This window comes from Haemorhous mexicanus, chromosome 2 (genome assembly GCF_027477595.1).
Source record: "Haemorhous mexicanus isolate bHaeMex1 chromosome 2, bHaeMex1.pri, whole genome shotgun sequence".
Taxonomy (NCBI): Eukaryota; Metazoa; Chordata; class Aves; order Passeriformes; family Fringillidae; genus Haemorhous; species Haemorhous mexicanus.
Genome location: NC_082342.1, coordinates 107,878,622 through 107,893,695, shown reverse-complemented (window position 1 = coordinate 107,893,695; position 15,074 = coordinate 107,878,622). Strand labels below are relative to the sequence as shown.

General features: G+C 37.1%; 1 protein-coding gene across 5 annotated transcripts in view; it reads right to left on the bottom strand.

Annotated features, from left to right (window-relative positions):
• CNKSR2 (connector enhancer of kinase suppressor of Ras 2) overlaps positions 1–15,074 on the bottom strand; it is a 207,202-nt gene that overhangs the window by 53,548 nt on the left and 138,580 nt on the right. For all 5 annotated transcript variants that reach the window (XM_059839878.1, XM_059839879.1, XM_059839880.1 and 2 more), the window contains 3 exons: positions 5,210–5,258; positions 4,160–4,332; positions 1,996–2,069 (listed from right to left, as the gene is read on the bottom strand). In XM_059839878.1, coding sequence (XP_059695861.1) covers positions 1,996–2,069; positions 4,160–4,332; positions 5,210–5,258 — 296 coding nt within the window. The remainder of the gene's footprint in view (positions 1–1,995; positions 2,070–4,159; positions 4,333–5,209; positions 5,259–15,074) is intronic.

The following is a 15,074-nucleotide window of genomic DNA, read 5'->3' as shown; positions in this document are numbered from 1 at the left end:
CATTTCAAGCAGGAAATTGTGATTGTGCTGATTGACTTCTGAGAAGCTGTCATAAATCAACAGTGTGTTCATGAGGTCATCCTAAGCAATGGGCAATTACATCTCATCTTTCCTTTCCACCAAAGTAATCAACATGACTGGGCTGAGAGAATTACTGCATTTCATACATAATATGAAATAAATTACTAGAAAGAATCTTTTAACTATGTTGGATAAAGATTTATGGTGAAGTACCTGTAGACCCAGCAAATGCATTTGAAATAATGAATAATTTACAGTAGAGAAGAATCATTTTGAGAACAATCTGAAGGTGTCTCTTAACAACAAAAAATGTAACAGTCCTAAAGAAAATAAGGAAAACTGCAAACAATACATGGTGAGCATCATCACCATTTTTCTGAGACATAATGGATTCTATATATATATATACACATACACACACATATATAATGTAATATAATAATTCTCACTCTCTAATCAATTGAGCCTCAGAAAAATGGCGATGACATTCTTCATGCTTGTCATGCTTGCAATTTTCAGTATACATGTCTGTGTGCACACAGATGGACACATATCTGTGTTTCATAAATCAGGCAAATGAAATTGGTAACAGGAAAGTTTCTGCTAGAAAAGGTAACATAACATTGAGACTAAAGAGATTCTTCTAACAAATTACAGCAGTGTTATGCAAGTCAAAGCAGATGTACAGTGACATCTGCTCAGTTTAGAAAGACATCATGAAGTCACTGAGATCTAAAACTGGACTTCTTAAAACTGCTACAGCATCTGTCATCTGGATTTTTAGAGGGTTTTTTCCCTTTATCTGCCACCCAAGCAAATAATCTTAATAACCACATTTTATGTGCTGCTATTCAATAGACACTAAAATCAAGTAAAATCAAACCAAAACAATATTAGCAGGATGCAATTCTGAAAAATGACTTGACTTTATGCTCTGCACCAACAAAAAAGAAACAAAGAAGCACTTTAGCCACGTGGCCCAAGGACACAGAACAACAGATTCAAAATAATGTATCTTTTTTTTTCTCCCTGCAGTTTTTATCTTCTGCCCTTTGAGACCACCTTGAAGTGTAGAGCTCATCCTAAAGAGAGATATAGATCAACTGATAAAAGGTTGGTGCTTTCTGTAGAACTGGAGGTAGTACAAATCATACCATTTTACATTTGAAAACGATGCTTTGCATTAATTTCAGCAATGCCAGCCTTGTTTAAAAAATGTACAAAACATCAGAAGGCAAAGCAAAAAAATTTTGAATAATCACTCTAAAAATATCTCTGTGGGAGCATGCACCTGTCACATTGCTACATATGCTTGAATTTATCTAAATAATAAATGGATTTGTGCAATGGTACAAATCTGGATTGCAGCATAAACAGGTGAGAAGAAATGTTCTTTGAGACCTTTAAGTCATATAACAAAAATACAACAAATCACTGTCATCCTCTTTTTTTCACTCTGCCCTGGGACTGAAATAATGTCTCAGCAAACTTTGAGATGATACTAACTAATTTGGAGTTACATTAAACATTGATGCCTGGCCATGAACTTGGGGACTTTCTTATTTGGATGGTCTCTGTATTATACCTAAAGCTTTTTACTGAGTATAAAGAACATAAAGACTCTCCAACCCTTAACAAACAAATAAAAAAAAATAGCAACCCCAAACAGAAAGGAAGAAAAAGGAAAGTAGAACAAGGAAAATAAAGGAACAGAAGCAGCCTTCTTGCTCGTAATTAATTTTGGTATAGTCAAACACTGTGGTTCATGATGAAGTGAAAAAAAAAAGCCTTCTTTGGGCAAGATGGCACTTCAGACAGAAAAAAAGAATTTGCTTTTTTCATATGAGCTTATTCTGTGATACAATCTCTTGACAATTTTAACAAAGTCCATTATCTCCCAGTTTTAAGGGAAAACCTTGTATTTTGTTTGCACTTTATTGATTGTATCATTGCATTATTTTTAAGCATGCTTACTATTTCTTGCGGCATTCACTGGCTCTGTCAATTTTAAATTCAGGTAGACTGATGAATCCTTCTGCTTTTTCATCCTGCAAAGACAGTTCCAGATATTACTGTAGCTAAAGTGTAAGGAAAAAAATCCAGCATGTGGAAAACTTGCAAATATTTTCACTTGCCTGCTTCTTACAAAAGGGATACTAATGTCTGCTCTGCTCTGGCAAACCTCCCACAGAAGTCACTGGGACTTCTGCTGAAGTAGCAAGACAGACCCCTTGGTGAAACACACCATTTTAAATACTCAGTTTTCTGGAACAATTTCACAGCTGAAGCATAATTTGAAAATATACAAAATGACCAAATGTATTCAGTCAATTAGTTATTGTAATTAGTCAATTTTTGGGGAAAATGCAGTAATTAGTAAGGAGAAATTCAGCCTAGTGGAAGAAACAGAGAAAGGGGTTTCAATGGGTGTTTATCATTTTTATGTATCACAGCTAAGAGGCATGATATCTCTTCAGCTACTTTTATCTCTCTACAACATTCAGAATATATCTGACCTTCCTCCCCTCTCCTCTGAATATTTTACAGAATTTATTTTATCAGTTAGGCAATCTCCCTTGACTTTTCACAGTTTGAAAGCATTATTTATATTAAGCTACTATTACATCAATAACACAGACTCAGTTATTTAACTGCTCATAACTTTGCATGCAAAATTAATACAGGATCATAAAAATGAAGCTGGAAAACACACAAACATATGTGAAGAAATATACATCTTTTCCTAAGAGTTTAAATGATTATTTACACCACATATGCAGTCCATATGATTACATCCTTTCTAAAAATAAGTAAAAGGCACAAATCAGCATATAAAACTAGAGCTGGAGTCATTATGTGGAAGGTACAGGATTGTAACTGGTTCTGCATTAGCAGGTATTTTAATATCAAAAAGACACTGTTTAGAATAATCTTGCTACTTCTTTTTTGAATGGTTGCCTAGAGAAACAGAGTTTTGGCAAGAGCAGTGTTTGCTTGTCTGCCCCCCTGCCCCTGAGGCACCCCCTACCAGCCTTTGACTCTACTGGTGATGACAGTCACTGTGCTGAGGGAGCTGAGGGCTCAAAAATAACCAAAACTCAGAAAACCTCAGAGAAACTTGGGATGGGGTGAGACACAGAGGCACTGAGAGCGCTGCCCCCGACACGGGAAGTACGGCAGAGCTCAGAGCTGCCCCTTGGACCCAGTGCTGACCACTCACTGCATTGTAGGCATCAGTTACTGCCCTGATGAAAACCTTGTAGTAGCCAAGGGAGGGAGAATGGAGAGGAGGGAGCTAGGGTTACTGATCTGAAACTGGGATCAAGGCACAAATGGAATGAGTCTGAGAAAACAGGCTTTGAGAGCTCAGGAACAACTTGCTCTCTGTTTACTCAGGGAGAAGTTGGGGATTACTTTGAAAAAGTTATGTACAAATGCTTGCTGTGATTAAAAGAACAAGTCCAGGACAGAGTATATAAAGATGTTAACAATGGTTTTATCTCAGTATATTTACTAATGAGTCTAATAGGATTAAAAATCAAGCTATCATAACACTGGCAAAAAGCTTTGCAGCTAAGGGGCTGATATAATAAATGTGTACCAATGCAGAAAATGTTGCATAATCAAAGCTGTACATAATTCAGCTGGGATGCTCCTGTGCTTTTAAGTTCAGCATTTATGAGCACTGAAATCATATCAAAAGCTACAAAGAAGAAACAACAGGAGAACAGAACTGAGAAAACAGAACTATCTTCCTTAATTGCCTAGCAGAGATAAACAAGAAACACCAGGCAGCACAACATTAAAGTTTACACTTCCATGACTAAGCTTGAATGACAGGATTAAGTAATTACCTTTTCACTTTCAAGGGTTTGAGGATAAATTTATTCTAAACTGGTGTCATGAGGACACAGAAAGCTGTGTTATTTCTCCATGTAGTAAGTAGTGAATTGGAAGGAACAGATATCTCAAAACCTTCATGGTAATTTTTTCAGACAGTTAATATTAATTTCAGTATGATTATTTGTGTGAAAAAAACTATTAACATATATAAGCACTGAAAGCATTGTTTTCACACTAAATCCTGACTACAGCACTACACAAAGTATTCATTGAGACCACGAGTACAGGTGTTTACCTCTTCATTGATATACCAATATAGAGATGTGTCCTTCAGGACAAACCAGTACTTTTTCCATTTTTGGGAGAAGTAACTCTTGGCATCTTTCTTTTTCCAAAGCCAGCCTTCACAGTCCCCTCGACCAAGATCTTTACATGAGATCCGTCTTTTGCTTTTGCCAGGAATAGGAGCTGAAAATGACAATGAGGTGATGTGAAAGCATTTGATTTGTCCACTAAATCAACAAGATACCTAGTCAGAAAGCACTATATATCTGTTTAAGAAAATTAATTAAAAATTTCAACCTTGAATTGCTGTGAGAAATTATTACAAGCATTCTATTTTGACCACAAAGCTTATGCACACCACCATAATTTAAAGGCCAAAGCAAATCAAACCAAACCATGTCCAGCATCTCAGAGCTCATATCCTATGGATAAGACAAAAAAAAAAAAAAAAAAAAAAAAGCAACACAGAAAGAGAAGACAGAAGACACTACAGAGAAAAGAAAGGCAAGATATTTAAAAATAAGAAAAATGCTTATTTGTAATTTTCAACATATTTCACATTAGGATAAAGTGCACAACATATAATTCATGTACTTCCCACTTGGTTACCAAATACAACTATTTAAGTACTTCACAGGTGTTCACAAACCTCTCCTTGCAGCTCTTTTTGAAACTAAATAGTTCCTAAGGCCTTTGTACTTCAAAATCAAAGGAGGAAAATTTACTATGATATAAATTACCTGAGAGCGTAGGTAATGAGCAAGTGCTGCAGTGAGGCATTACCTGAACACAGCTGGAAAAACCAACCCTGGCCCCAAAGAGGCTAGAGTCTAAGTATTCAAAAAAAAAAAAAAAAAGATAAAAGCAGATACATGAAGGTAGAGGAACATTAGGTAACTATGAGACATCAGAAACGGACTAATACATTCTCAACATGATCAACTGAACTGAGCATTTTCTTGGAGCTACCAAGTTAGAGTTCCTCGCATACCGCAATACCATAAAATTAACCTTGGCAAATCCCTTCCTACCCATATATGAGAACAAAATTATTTTTTACCTTTGTTCTTCTTTTTACTTTTCTGCTGTAGAGAAGATTGCTGAAATGTCTACAAGAAAATCAAAATGGAAGAAGTGAAATTACAATGTTTATATTCAACCACATAGTTATAATAAAAGAAATGTTATGTTAAGTCATATCAGGTAACACCAACAAAGAGACTTCTAGGCCTAAGAAAAAAGGTGATTTTAGTTCACCTGTTCATAAGGTTGTAAAGCAAAAGCACACTATCAAACATCTCAAAACAGATCACCAGTTAGGTTGCCAAACCAACTGTAGTTTCTGCCCAAAATGGTCCCTCTCCTCTTGTTCTGTTAATAAAGAAGGAATATCTCTCTCTGTTTAGTACAGTAATGAAACTACACAGCCCATGTATTTCTAATGTATACACTAAATAAAGTATTCTTAACATCTATATGTAAATATACAAAATAACACACTGCCTAATGCAGGTGTGGAAGTGTTCATACAATGGTCATTAGACCATCAGACAATTTTTTCAGAACCAAGCCTAGTCTTCTGAAAGACATCAGTAAATTCTGCTCAATCACAACTGGAAAAAAGTCTCCCAAATAAAAAGTCTGAACTAGAACTTTATTTTTTCACCAGATTTTTAAGTGGAAGTATTTCCCTTCAGCTGATCCACTCCCACAAACTAACCCACTCCCTTGATAATGAGACAGGATGGAAATTGCTCCTTTATTTAGGATCTTAGCTTATTAATAAGATCAATAAGTATTAACACATTTTATAAGCATTTCTGTTTAAAAATCCCCAGTGAACTAAAAAAAAAAAAAAAAATCTGTAATGAATCAGCCAGAATTTAAAGATGTGATTTGACTTGTTTTGAACTTCAGTTTTCTAGAAAGGCAGACAAATATTATCAGTGTTAAAACTAAGAAAAGGTTACATTAGAGTGTCTGGTTATTAAAACTTTCTATTTCAGCGTGCTGGGGATCAATACAGAAATCAATACTTCTGTGCCACTTGGTAAAAAAAAATCTAAGCAAAAGCACTGACAGTTCTACAGTTCCAAATCCTGTTCCTAGTAGTAAGACAAACCCTCTCCCTAGTTTACAAGACTAGGTTCAATTCAAAGAGCAGCTTTGGTTTTGCACCTGGCACTCAGTGCTACGGCTTAATCAAAATGATATTGTTTGGTCAAATGTCTGACTCAGTGATCTTGGAGTTCTTTTCCAACCTTAATGACTCTATTCTAATAATGACTCTCCTCCCTGCTTCCCACACCCCTGAGCTCACATGCAGCAGACTCAGCTTCAAAGGGATCTCTTGCCTCACAGCTGAGAGATTTTCATGCAGCAAAAACGAACATGCCCATGGGGAAAAATTACTACCAAGACAATAATTAAGTGTAATTAAAAAATTTAACTGACTTGCTAGATGTGCTGATCCCTCAGAGACCATATCTGACAAAACCTACTCCCCTATATTGCTACCTCAGTGGGTCAAAGTAGGCCTCCACTGGGAAGTAAAAAGAGGATTCCACTTGTTTTCATTTCCTGGCTCTTGTCCCTTTTCTTCTGCTACTGGTGCCAATTAAATCAGCACCAGCTCTCAACAAACCAAGACAGCAACACCCATCCCACTTACATCACACAAAATATTTCAACCTGTGAAAGACTAGAAGAGATCATAATGACCCAGGAGAACAAGAGTGGCTGAGAAGAAGTGTGTAACTCCCTCTGAAAACCTTACTTAATTCAAAGTAGATGAAAAAATACACACACATACAAATCCAAAACTTTAGCACTTCTCAGTTCCCAACTCAGACAATTTCATTCTGCTGTTTGACTTTTCTACACTATTATTTTCACAGTGTCAAAACAGAAAAGGAAAATCTCTGCTCTATTTTCTCACAAGTAATTCTGAGAGCAGGTGAGAATGTATGAGAAGCCCTCTCTTTAGATGTTTTGTCTGTAAATTGAACCTGCAAACCTCAGTTCACACCTCTTAACTTCTGAGTCAGTTTTTGGGAAGAAAGGGTAATGAAGGGGTATCAGTTTTTAACAGGAAGAAAGCATGTAATTTACATGTCTAACCATTTTCCCATACATTATGTTATATTGCAAAATAGAAAGGTTTTATTAAATTCAGCTATTATTCTAAATTAGCTCATTGAATTAAATCATAATTAAGGGCAAATTCTACAACTGAAAGAAGTTCCTGGGAACTATTTCAACTGCAGTGATTTTAACTAACACTTATTATTTTACATAGACTTCAGGCTTCAAGTTAGTTGACCCTTTGCAAAAAACAGCACCATATTTTTTCTTAACTCAGAAAATGTATATGTAATATAAAATATGTAATTGGAGAACAACAACAACAAAAAACGTGAGGATGAAATCTAAAAATGCTTCTTGTTTTGTTGCTTTTTAAGGAACTCACTGAATGCAACCTACAGCCTCTTACCAGTTGTAAGACAATGCTTAGTGCTGTTTCCTCAGTGGTGTCAGGAGGTCACGTCCTTCCTCCTGATCAGAGCAAGGCTTGCTTTGAAGCCAACACTTGATCCTGTTCTGGGTCATCTCTGGCCTAAATAATCTATCTCCAAAGAGGTAGATTCCACAGCTACTTTAAGCAACCTGTTCTAATGTTGGCCGCCATAATGTTTCCCCTTTTAATTAAGTCCCTATAGCTTAATTCTGTGATGGCAAATACAGAAATAATGTAACTACTACTTCTAAATTTCATGAACCCTAAAACCATGGATTTACACCAAGAAATTCAGCTGTACTAATGCAAACTTGCTGTAAGACACTGTTTAATGACTCACCCACAAAGCCAGATTCAATGTATGCTCACTGCATTTTGAGCACCTTGAGCTTTGAGTAACTGCTTTCACAAACATTTTGTCCCAGTTTCCAAGAATCCATCTCTTCTACTAATGCTGAGAGCAAGCATGAAATGAAATGGAAAGCAGCATTCCATATTAAAGAAAGTCATTACTAACTCAAAATAATGAGTAAAGTGGAAACAAGATGGACACTGAAAAGATTAAATAGATGAGTACCTTAAGACAAGTGGAAATTGGCACTCCTGAAGAAAACTTGAAACTCTTTAACAATATTCTGAATTATATGCTTGCCAGTCATCGAAAACACAACTAGAAAACCTTTCCATTACTCAAAAGCAAGGTGTCACTTGATGTTTAACATTCATCAAAATCCCTTTGAATACACTGAGACTCACTGACTTTTTCAGACACAATTATTTTCTCCTGTAATATGTGATCTTTGAGCTTTTTCTATTTAATAAAGCCCTTGGACAAGTGCATCTCTAAGGAGAATATCAAAGAAGCATTTAATGTATATATAATGCCTGCCTTCCTATTAGCAGCCTCAAAGGACATGTATTTTAAGAGGAATAAAACATCACTTATTAAAGGGTTTTTTCTGTTTCTGGTTTGGTGTTTTGGTTTTTGTGGGGGTTTTGGGAGAAGATTTTTGGTTGGTTTTTTTTGTCTGGTTTTTCTTACCAATGTTCTAGCATGCCCCTAGCCCTACCTTTCTGAGGTCTAAGCTGCAAATTCCAAGAGGCAATGCCGATTTAAGTGTGCAGAGAGGAGCCATAGCAGTCCCACTCTTCCTGCAACTGTTCATTACCAGACTTGCTGTGTGGATTGTATTTACTCTAACAGTCTTCAAATGATTGGCAGAGTTCCAAAAGGCCAGCAGACTGCACACCTGTAAAGAGCAACCTGCCCCAGGGCAAAGCCTTTTAGGATTATAGCACAGCAATGCAGCTACACTGTAAAAAACTTACAGGTGGAGGCTCTTCCAACCACAGAGATCACCACTGGCCTGTAATAGTTGCCTTTTAGCAAGAAAATAATCCCATACTGGTGGTCTAATCAACACTCTCTGCAGGCACACAATAACATATCAGCCTCTTTGTATGTGTAACACAACATTTTCAAGAAACGAGACTATCATGTTTCTGTCTCATTCTCAGAGTTATTCAGGTTTCTCTTCTGGGAGAAAGTATTTATTATTGGTTAGTCCTGTGACTGCTCCATATTTGCTCAGAAGGGAAACAAGATTGAAAGTTAGTCATAAATGTCCAGAAGCCTGAAAATTTAACTTGTTTAGTAGTAATTTCATAGCTCTCTGTTTGGAAAAATGTATTTAAAAGAAAGTGTGAAATTATTTAAGTTTCAATGAATTTATTTGTTTCATGCCAAAAAGGAAACTTAATAAAACGATCTTTCACTATTAATATCAAATTGGGATGAAACTTTTATCAGAAGAGAAGAATGTTTGATATAACTGATATGATGAAAGTTAGAAAACTTATATTCCAGTTGATAGCTCAAATAAAAGTAGAAAACAAATACGCTGGTTATCAAAATGATAAATTTGAGAAGATTAGCTATTTTGACAAACTTCAAGAGTCTGAGGAAGATGTCTGAAGATTTGAGGTTAAGCTGTTCCTTAGACTTCTCTAAGACCTAATATAAATTACAGAGATGTAACCAACAGAACATTACATCTATGCCCAAAAAATAAATATATTCTAATAGTTATATAAACTTCTTCATGGTTACAGAATTTGTAGGTTTACCAAAAAAAGACCACAACTGAAGATCCTCTGAAGGAACAGATTGAGATTGACCATAGCAACTAGTACTATATTGGACAGCACCTAAAATTCTCATTCAAGGGCTTTTTAGTTTCTCCACTATTCTTCTGAGATTTTTCACTCACTCATTTAAAAAGAGGTGGAAAAGAGAACACAATTATGGAAAAAATAAATCTGGGCTCAGTCTGATTGGAAGGAAAATGCCACATATCTATAGCTTTATTTAGAGCTCGGGTCAAATCCAATTTTTCTCAAGCTGCAAGTTTAGACACTAAGGAGTTGTTTACAGGCAGGCACTTCCCCTCTCTCACTGTAAGATAGCTTTCTCTAGTTTCTGCAGGGTAGCTTGCAACACATATGATTACTGGAACTTTCTGCTACAGATGGAAAAGCCAGTCTCTGGGAAAAAAATGAAAGCTGGTTGTGCCAATCATATCATTGATGTCTCACTTTGAGAGATTGTTCTCAATGCTTTGAGAACACTGGCAATGTTTTATTTTCACTGTTTTGATCTGCCACATACACATTTCTCTGCATTTGGTGTGTTGTGATCCAAAATTTCAGAGCTAAAAGAAGACTGAAAAGGGGGAAATACAAACCTATTTAGATACAACACCACACTTTATATCAGTATTAACATCTCATGCTTAAGGGCACTTAAGCACAACACATAATTTTGCCAAAATCTTTTCTGTTTACCACCTTGTTTAGAATCCATTAAGAGCCTATAGCAGACAGTACTAATTATTTTAACGGAAATTTTTGGAAAACAAAATTTTCAAGGACTGTTACAAAGATATGATAAGGGAAGACCTCTGTCAGATCAGAAAGTTTGAAACCTCCTGCCAATCAGCAGCAGATATTCATTCTTGCACTTTGGTAATGACCACAAGGAGAAAAAAACCAGCATGTATGTGCCTCAAGAATTTTTTTACTGCATAAAAAAGTGCAGGCTGATATCCTGAAGCTGCCAACTTTTTTATGTGCCTCTGAGGTGAGCAATGGCTATATGAGCTGTGCAGGATGGTCTCCTTATCACAGTCTACAAGGATTGATAACATCAAAGATGTCTATTCTTTTCATACAACTGCTCCTGTGTCTGCTTATCCAAGACAAATAGGCTAGCTAAGGGCAGAACTATGGTTGTCTGAAATGTGATAGCAAGCACAGCTTTTCTGTTCAGGGATTCTTATCCATTCTCCCATTTCTAAATGTTTTCTTATCATTTGAGGGGGGCACTCTGTGGCAAACATTACAGTTGCTGGATACACTCAGCAGTTGTGGAAGCTAGTGCAAGCACTTTGTGAGAAGTTATTAGCATAATGAATGCAAAAACAAAAATGATTTTTTAAATCTTCAGGGTATTTGGAAAAATAATATACAGTGGTGCTGCTTTCCACCACTAGGGAAAGACTTTCCTTCTTAGCCATTAAGCCGGAGGACTCTTTAACTGAAATACCAAAGCAGCAAAACTCCTGGACAACATTAACTTTAAATGAGAGTTCTCATATTCCCTCAGTCTTTTTGACTGACATAACAAGGACTGCAGCAGTGTCACAGCTGCCTGAAGCAAATGAGAATAAACAGTTAAACTAGACAAGTGCTGCTCATTAGGATAATTTATTCTGTGATCATTCTTCTGTTCTACATCTACTTTGAAACATGCACTTTTGATACCTCCCACACTACTTTTTATTGACAGTAAGAAATCTAGGAGGGAAAGGGAGGATTCAAAAACTCTACATATCCTTGAATGGCAAAAGTCCAAGATAGATCAGTTGCTCCATCACTGTGTGTTTCAAGCGCATCCATTTAAGAAGGAAAATAGAAACTAATCTATCACTTGTCACAGAACAGTATTTAACCCTTTATTTGGATTTATACTCCTTATGAGTTCCCAGTTTAACCTCTTACTGAAGAGAATGTACCACTCAGAAAAACCACAAAACAACTGAGGCAGGAAATCAGCCCTGGAGATCCTTTTATCCAGCCTTGTTGCTCAAAGCAGACTCCAGCAGAGAAGGTTGTTCAGGGCTGTGGCCAGTTGTGTTTTTAGTATCTCCAAGACGGAGACTCCACAAACTCCATGGGCAACCTGCTCCAGTTAAACCATCCTCACAGTAAAAGTATCTTTTTCTTATGTTTATATGAAATTCCCTGTATTTCAATTTTTGTCCGTTGCCTTTTGCTCTTTCACAGTGTGTCTGAGACAAGTCACCCCAAGACCCCATGGATACCTGTGCCCTGCTGCTATGCCCCTCCAGTAGATACCAAACTTGGAATTTCCTCCAGGAAAAATCTTGGTTTGCTTAGAAAATTTCTGTGTTATTCACAGGGAAGGTAGGCTTTCCTTGTATGCTTATCTAAACATCAAAACATCAAGATGATCCAAACAGATTTAAGAAACTTATTCTTGATCTATTATTGGATTTGAGAGGTGGTCTGTGGCACAACACGGACCATAAGAAAAAAAACTGCTGAAAAACAGAAGTCACCCCTGGGGCATTAACAACATCTTCCACCAAGCCCATGGTCTTTCCAGAGGAAAAATCATTAGCCTAGAATCAAGGTCCCATGCCTCCTTACAACACCTTGGTGCTTGCTTGTGTTGACAAGCACATCCACCTCCTTCTGCAGGAGGAGGGAGCAACACTTCTGATTGTGCCCCTCAGCATGATCTCTTTCATACTCTGTCTGACTGTGTGACAGAAAAAAGTGCAGAAGATGTAGGAGGTCTGAGAAAACAGATTTCTGCTTTAAGGAAGATACACTATTGCAAGTTATTCTCTGTTAGCGCTTAGACATAATAAGGTTCAGGGAAACAAGGAGAAAACTCCTTCTGGCTTTCAACAGAAGGGAAGTTTTCAGGGGAAAAAGAAGGAAAGAGTTTCTGTACATCAGGAATTATACATTCTGTTAAAATTCATACCAAACACTTCCATTGCCCTTATGAATTAAGGCAGAAAAAAACCCAGTCTATTGCAGGATAAAAGTCTCATTACTTGCTGGAATTCAGTAAGATTTCCTCTAAGCATAAGATGAAGCGGAACTTTGCAGAAGGTGGGGAAAGATAACATTAGGTCTTTTTAATTCTGAGCTGGCCATGGTGATTTTATGGGTACAAACCAGCTTACAAGAAGTTTTACACATCACTCTAAAGCCAGAATTCTGTAGTGTTGGAAATGCTATCTACTTGGGTTTATCTGAAAGCAAAGGGATATACTTGAGAAGTGGCCAAAAAGCAGTTATTGCTTTATGAAAAATACCAGGTTGCTTTTTCCTCCACAGCACAGTAGCAGAGATGGATTGGCTGACTCAGGGATCAGGTGCTAAGCAACAAGCACTTCTCTCCAGTAAAACAGAAACACCCAATAAAACAGCTTCAGTTCAGGAGCTGCAGTGCTGCAAAGAGCCATTTTCCTCCCAGGTGGAACCATACAATCTCCCATATTGTGTGTTAGCAGCAGGCTCGAGGGGCCACCACTGTGTAAGTGGGGCAGAGGAATGGGGCAGAGACTCCTGTGGAGTCAAAACCACTACTTGGGAAAAATCCATTGTTCAGAAACAATGGAGCTCTTTGTCAAAGCATTTTGATGCTTTGACATAAAATGGCACTTTGAAACAGGCACATGTGCTCCATTAATTCAAAAAACATTTCCACCACTCAGTACAAGTTTTTTAGAATGCCAAACTTCTTGCCACATGCCAGCCCGTGTCCTTGGTTAAAGCTTTCAGAGTCCTGGTATCTCCCTTTTCCTTGTGCAGAAAGGAAAACAGAGAAGAGCCAGTAGAGAAGTCAGGCCCAGGATCCAAGTTCTCCTGGATGTGACAAGCCCCAGCATATTGCAGTGGTAACTCATGCTAAGTTCCCTCTGTGCAATACCTGAAATAAACTTCTCTGCTACAATGTGCTGCACTTCATCTCTTCTTTATCAAAGGGGAATAACCAAGGGACTAAATCACTTATTCTACATTAATAAAAAATAAAACTGTGCTACTGTGATTGTACCAGGTAATGTAGCTTACTCGTGTACAAACAATGCCAATACCTACAAAATCAATGGCCCTCTATCAGGTAATAAAAGCAGGATAAAATCAGGATTGATTCTATGAAATGGTAACAGAAAAGTGAAAGGAAATTAGGAAATGTTCTGAGATGAGAGATTTATTAGTGTATAGATCTACATCTCTAGACCATATAAAATTACACTTTCAGACCATTATATTCTATGCAGTAAGGAATAAATCTAGACTGGCAGAGCTGGACTAGATGACCTTTACAGTAACTCTCTCATTTCTAAGATTTCCCCAGCTTTGCCATGGAAAGAAATTATGACAGGCCATTTTCTTCCCTCATGGTCACAACGCAAAAGAAGGTAATAGAGAAAGTTCAAACAAAAATTTCCCACAAAAGATTCCCACTGTGCTTCATGATGGCCCATAAACCAATCTTACCTCATCTCTAGAGGATTTTGCTTTGCTGCAATAAGTAACTCTGGATTTTAGTAATGATCAGAGAGTATATAGAATGAGATGTAAAATCTCCCATATTCAATACCTTCAAATTTCACTTGGGCAACCACTTCCCCAATAAGAGCAAATTAATGGTATCAACTATTTCTTTCAAAGAGAAACAATGCAGATGTGAAAATATTCTCTAATCTGTGACAGGAATAATATATCTCAAGAACAATGTAGATATTATTCCATATAATTAAAAGAAGTAATACTTAGTAATACTTACTCTCCCAAGGAGACTAAGTATTACTGTTTCACAAAATATATGCTTAAACAGAACTCAAATATAAAAGCTGCATATGCACATCTACTCTTTCAGTCTTGAGTTCAAAGGACTGAGATCTAGAGCTGGGAAAACAGATATGAGATTACTGAGGCACATTCCCGAGATGATTTTAGCTAAGCAGCAATGAAACAACAGAAACTATCCCTTAAATCTGAGCAAGTTGCTATCCTCTCAGCTATTGCCAAAACACCTGTTTTGCTGTTCATCTCCAACTTTTCTGCTGTGGGGCAGACAAGCAGTGCTGCAGGTTGGCCAAGAGTTCATTCAGTCTCCACCTCAGGAGATGTTTAACATCCAGCTGGGCATAAACCCTGAGAAGCCTTGTCTGACCTCAGACCTTGCCCTGCTTTGAGCCAAAGACCAGAGCACAGAACCTCTTGAGGTTGCTCCCAGACTGAATTATCCTATTACCCTATGCAGTTTATGCTGGTTTCTGAGGCATCTGGGTTTTGTTTTTCT